Source organism: Gopherus evgoodei, chromosome 16 (assembly GCF_007399415.2).
Source record: "Gopherus evgoodei ecotype Sinaloan lineage chromosome 16, rGopEvg1_v1.p, whole genome shotgun sequence".
Classification (NCBI taxonomy): domain Eukaryota; kingdom Metazoa; phylum Chordata; order Testudines; family Testudinidae; genus Gopherus; species Gopherus evgoodei.
The window spans coordinates 2,943,840-2,949,609 of record NC_044337.1 but is presented as its reverse complement, the minus strand read 5'-3'; the positions used below and the strand labels follow the sequence as shown (position 1 = coordinate 2,949,609).

The 5,770-nt window shown below is 57.0% G+C and overlaps 1 protein-coding gene across 1 annotated transcript; it reads right to left on the bottom strand.

The window, feature by feature from the left end:
- Positions 1–649: 649 nt before the first annotated feature.
- Positions 650–5,010, bottom strand: LOC115636173 (14 kDa phosphohistidine phosphatase-like). Its single transcript, XM_030535959.1, has 3 exons — positions 4,820–5,010; positions 3,505–3,629; positions 650–1,160 (listed from the first exon to the last, which is right to left on the bottom strand). The coding sequence occupies exons 1-3, from the start codon at positions 4,965–4,967 to the stop codon at positions 1,068–1,070; spliced, it is 366 nt and encodes a 121-aa protein (XP_030391819.1). The 5' UTR covers positions 4,968–5,010; the 3' UTR covers positions 650–1,067.
- Positions 5,011–5,770: the final 760 nt, after the last annotated feature.

Genomic DNA, 5,770 nt, shown 5'->3' with positions numbered 1-5,770 from the left:
GAGTGACCGAGCAGACCACCAGTCCAGATAACACCATAATGTCACAGCGGTTCGGCGAGCAGGGTGTATGTGCAGCTTGTAACTCCAAGTGAAGTTCACACTTTAAGCACTGATATTTGTGATTTTAAGTGAATCTTAAGTGTAGGGGCTAAGAACAGTCAGAAGGAGGTCACAGTTTTGTTATTTTCTGTTTGCTTATTTTGGGAAAGGGAAGTAGGAACAGGAAAACGACTGAAAGCAGCGAAGCAATTGCAAAGTTGGAGCTTTTTAGGCTGCAGAAAAGGTGAGGGAGCATCAGAGATTATTGCAACAGAAAGAACCGGAGATAAAAGAAAAAAAAAGAGAGAAAGTGCATGAAAACACCAACTGGACCTGCTAGAAAAGCAGAACCAGAATCCCCCCAAACCCAATGACTCCCATCACTCCAAAAATCCACAAGTGGGAACACTTATGTCCTGCATACAGTGAGGATGATACTGCTGCATAGCTGACTCCCTTTGAAAGGCTGTGTATAATACGTGAAATCCCTGATAAGAGTTCCTACCCTGATTGCGAAATTAACTGGTAAAGCTTGAAATGTATTCAATGGAATGCCTATTGAAGATGCTTTAGACTATTGTAAATTGTAATTAGACTATTTAGACTATTGTAAATTTAAAGATACTGTTTAATTTTCACTGTAAACATTCAGGGAGAAGTCCTGGCTCCACTGAGATCAATGGCAACCCTCCAATTTCACTGGAGCCAGGATTTCCACAACAGGCTTTGCTGCCCCTTCGCCAGTTGCAGCTCAAGACTACAGCACTGAGACAATTCATGGATCCAAAGGGTGTGGAGGCTGGTGAATTCCCCATGCTCTAGGCTCGTCCCTCTCCTGTCAGAAGCTTCCCAGCAGAATGAACTCACATCATCCATGAAGCTTCAGACACAAGGAAACTCAGTGGAGCCCAGGCAGCTCCAGAGCACTGGCCAGTGCAGGTTCTGCTCCCACAAGCTCAGCCAACAACCTGGGCTTCTCAGTCCTAGGAAGAGGGAGCGATGTCTGCTGCTGTCGGAGTAGAGCCAGGTCAATAGCCTTCATCAGCCCAGGTGACCGCATAGTCTGGATACTTGTCTTTCAGGATCTTTGTGGACACAGAGTGTTTTGCTCGACCAAAGCCCTGGAAGAGGAAAAAGGCAGCGCTGTGAACTGCGAAGGGCAAAGGAAGCATCCTGGGGGACAAAGCCCTGAGCATTAAGAGAATCCGAGAGGATGATCTGGGTATGGAACAGGCCACCAGGCCACCAGCACTTTGCCTAAAACTCCCAAATGACCCCCATCTACACCTGGCAACAATCCACACTGAACGCACTGCAGCTCGGCACCAGGTGCCCGGAACTGGAGCATCAGGGCAGGGCAGTCCTGGCCCAACTTTGTCCCTGCTCCTAGAGATTAGGGTTGGGAAGACTCTGAAGAGTGGCAGCATCCTTGGGCCACACAAGGTACCTCTCTCTTACTGGGTTTATCTAGGGTAGGTCTGGGGATCTAGAGTGTTTCTAGCAGAGGCAGTGAAGGGAGAAAGTGCAGATAAGTTGCAGGAGGGAGATTAAACTATTTCCCAGAGTTGGGTGGGACCCATACAGCTCTCTCTGCTCCAAGAACGAACAGTGCCACATGGTCACTGTTAGCCCTTTGAACTGCTCCTTGGCAACATCTGCTGCTCTGTGCCTAGTGTGACGAGCAGCAGTCCAAGAATTTATTTCAATTCGGCTTCTTTCTTTGCCCATTTGGCTTGTGGCTGCTTCCATTTTGAGAGCAAAAGCACAAGCCTTAATTAGGTGGGTACAGTTAAAGGAACACAATCCCCCAGGAGGAACACAGTCACACCAGCATAGATGTGCTTGTACTGGGATAGCTATTCCACAGGGAAGGCGTATAAGCTATACAAGTATAAGGCACCTTTATACAAACATTTCTGCATTCATATCAGGGGGATTGTACTGCTTTAACTATACTAATGTAGTTAAAAGTAATAAAGGGTGTACAAGAATAACTAGATCAATAGAAAGTTACACCCCTAACTAACACAGTTATACTGGTACAAAAACTGTGTTTAACCCAGGTGTGAGGAGGCGCCCTGGCTCCCCGCTGCACCTGAGGGGGACAAGCCAGAGCAGGCGCCTCAGTGGGCGGAGTCAGCATGGCCTGTCCCCGCCCCCCGGATGTCAAGGGGCGGGACAGGAAGTATAAAAGCCCGGCCCCAGCCGTCAGTTGGCCGCCGGAGAGGGCAGATGCTGGTGCCTGGCCGGACCTGCCTCGCGCCCACTACCCGGAGGAGCGCTGCCCGGACCTGCCTTGCGCCCACTACCCGGAGGAGCGCTGCCCGGACCTGCCTCGCGCCCACTACCCGGAGGAGTGGCCTGAGCTTCCCCACGACCGGTACTTGGAGGAACCTATGGTCTGGGACCCATCAGACGACGCCGGCAAGAACCAGGTACCCAGAGAGGGGGAGGTTGGAAGTAGCCCGGGGATAGCCGACCCTGGTTTGGCTCTGGAAGAGCCCAAACCCATGTCAGTGTGTTGCAGCCAGGATCCCCACTGACCGCAGCGGGTCTTGACCGCTGCTAGGGCCCCGGGCTGGAACGCAGTGGAGTGGGAGGGCCTGCGTTCCCCCTGCCACCCGTAATTGGGTGGCAGACTCCCCCTCTTCCCGCCTATTGCCACTGCTCTGCCCTGATCCAGAGGGCCAGAGCTAATTAGACTTGTGTTTGGTGCCCCTGCTAGGGGCCTGAGCCTGGACTATTACTGCCCGGCCTGTCCAAGGGCCGGGGCTTATTGACTTTGAGAGCCCCGACCCCGGCTAGAGGGCTGGGGCTCTACCCTGTTTACAGACCCTGGACCCCGCTCAACACCTGCCGAGGGCTAAGCCTACCCGGACTGCGGCGCGCAAGGAAGCGCCCTGGCTCCCCGCCGCGCCTGAGGGGGACGAGCCCCGACACAACCGGCTTACACCAGGCATTAGACTACAGCAGGTTAACAGGCAGCAGGTTTAAAAAAAAGCACATAAGGAAATACTACTTCACACAAGGCACAGAACCTGTGGAACTCCTTGCCACGGGCTATGTGTAGTGAAGTATACATGGCTCCCAAAAGGAGATCAGTTCATGGAGGATTGGTCCATCAATGGCTGTTGGCCATGATAGTCATGGAAACAACCCCACACTTTGGATGTTTTTTTGGTCTTACAGCCCCAGCCTTCAGGAAGGGCTGTTGTTACCAGCCTAACTAATAAGTCAATACCTTTAAAGCTTCACTACCTTATACCCATTAGACAGTGGTAAGATGCCAGCTTCCATGTCAAATCTGCATGGACTGTGAGTGGGTGGGTTCCAGGCTGGTGCTGTTGCTCAGATAACAAAGATACCGGCACAGGTGAAAAGAACCCCTCTCCACCCACTCCCTTCAAGGCTGGTTGCAAGTTTCTCAATCAAACCAAGAGCACCCTCCCATGGCTCCTTGCTTACCACAGAATATCCATAAACGTGGATCTTCTTCTCCTTGCTCTGGTGGGAGATCCTGCCCCCACCCAAGCACTCGCAGTCGTAGCCTTGCTTCTTGATTTCTGCCGCAGTCTTCTCATAAATATCAGCTAGGGTGGGAGACATTGTAGGATGAACATAAACAAAAGTCTATTAAAGTTCCTTCCCTGGGGATATTCTTGGTCCATATGGAATATATGGAACACAGAATTCACACATGTGCTACCTACCCCACACATACGATTGCTTTAGCTTTACCCACAGTTAAAGGGATACAGGAATGGTAGGAACCACAATCTGACGGCTCACCACTATGGGTCCCATTTCACAGTTCTCATCTTCAGACCCAGTTACCCTGGATCAGATCTGAACAGACTGTTCCTAGGATTTACAATAGATGGAAAGAATCCCAGCCCACAGAACTCGTGATCAGCTTTCTGCTCAGTTATCAACAGCACCATTTGCAACTATTTGTATCAGCTGCACAGCGATGGGGGATCCCTCCATACAGCCTCCTGAAAGGCAGGTACCATTACAAGGCAAATTGTGATCAGTTTGGTGCACTCAGATCTAAGTGCGGCCCTTTGGGAACGCTGCCGGCAGCCTCAGCATTGAGCCACATCCCATGTGCACCTCAGCTATGTGGGGCCCTGAGGCGGACACTGTCCCCCACTTTGCTCATCCCTGGAGCTTCGCACGCACCACTGCCCGCAGCCTGCCAGGAGCCAGTCACTCTCCCTACATTGCAAACAGGAACACAGAGGCAGGGGAGTGGAGGGAACGGGTCCCAGCTGAGGTTGAGGCGGAGCCAGGCGTGGAACCCAGGAGTCCTGGCTAACGGTGCCACCTGTCTGCGCTGTGCTGAGTGCCCACAAGCCCAGCCTGCCCTGGGGGCCCAGCACAGGGGCGGGCAACTGCCAAGTCACAGCCAGGAGAGCGGGCAGGCGGCAGCAGCTCACTCACAGCCCCGCCCCCCACGGCACGAAGCCCAGGTGACCCCGCCCCTCACCGTGGTACTCGGCCCAGGCGTGGCCCCGCCCCCAGCCCCAGCCCCGCCCTTCACCGTGTACTCGGCCCAGGCGTGGCCCCGCCCCCAGCCCCGCCCCTCACCGTGGTACTCGGCCCAGGCGTGGCCCCGCCCCCAGCCCCGCCCCTCACCGTGGTACTCGGCCCAGGTGTGGCCCCGCCCCCAGCCCCGCCCCTCACCGTGGAACTCGGCCCAGGCGTGGCCCCGCCCCGCCCCGCCCCTCACCGTGGAACTCGGCCCAGGCGTGGCCCCGCCCCCAGCCCCGCCCCTCACCATGGTACTCGGCCCAGGCGTGGCCCCGCACGATGTCCCTGGCGGGCCCCTGGCCCCCCGCCGGCCGCACGCGGATCAGCACGTACTTGAAGACGCCGTCGGGGTCGATGTCCACGCTAGAGATACCGCCCAACTGCTCCGCCGCCATCTTGCCGACCCCGGACCCAGCCAGGGACGCGCCCTGCCTCCGCCCAATGACGGCAAGGGGGCGGGGAATGCGCAGCGCCACGGCCAATCACGCGGCACAGCCTTGAAGCTCTCGCCCAATTAGAGCAAAAGGCTCTTCAAGGGGACGCGAACACTGTACTCCTTAAAGGAGAGGGCGGGCGCGTGGGATTTTGCCGATAGACACTGCCGGTTGCCGGGCCGATTGGAAGGGGCGGGGCTGGCGCGGGACAGCGCGGGGGGCTCCAGAGGTCCCGGCGGGGCGGGCGCGGGGCCTGCTGGGCGCTACTGCTGCGGGCGCTGCAGGCCCGAGACACCGGGCGTTGGACGAACTCCCACAGCCCGGCGGGGGCCCGGCCTGACCCCCACCCGGCTCCCTGCCCCTCACCCACCCCGCTCCCTGCCTCTCACCCACCCTGCTCCCCACCTATCCCCCAGCCCTGCCAGACCCCCACCCCGCCACACACCCAGCCCTGCCAGACACCCACCCACCCCGCTCCCTGCCTCCCACTCAGACCCACCTCTCACCGACCCCGCTCCCCGCCTCTCACCCAGCCTGCTCCCCAGCAGAAACCAGCCCCACCTGTCACCAAGCCCTGCCAGACACCCACCCCATCCCGCTCCCTGCCTTTCACCCAGTCCCACCTGTCACCCACCCCACTCCCTGCCTCTCACCCACCCCTCCTGTCTCCCACCCGGCTCCCTGCCTCTCACCCAGCCCCACCTGTCACTCACCCGGCTCCCTGTCTCTCGCTCAGCCCTGTCAGACACCCACCCCACGCTGCT

Excerpts from the sequence above, each read along its gene's own strand:
- LOC115636173 (XM_030535959.1), bottom strand. The coding sequence starts at position 4,967 with ATGGCGGCGGAGCAGTTGGGCGGTATCTCTAGCGTGGACATCGACCCC. Across the intron at positions 3,630-4,819 it reads CGCCTGGGCCGAGTACCATG|CTGATATTTATGAGAAGACT; the intron begins GTGAGGGGCGGG and ends CTCCCACCCTAG. Across the intron at positions 1,161-3,504 it reads ACGTTTATGGATATTCTGTG|GGCTTTGGTCGAGCAAAACA; the intron begins GTAAGCAAGGAG and ends TTCCTCTTCCAG.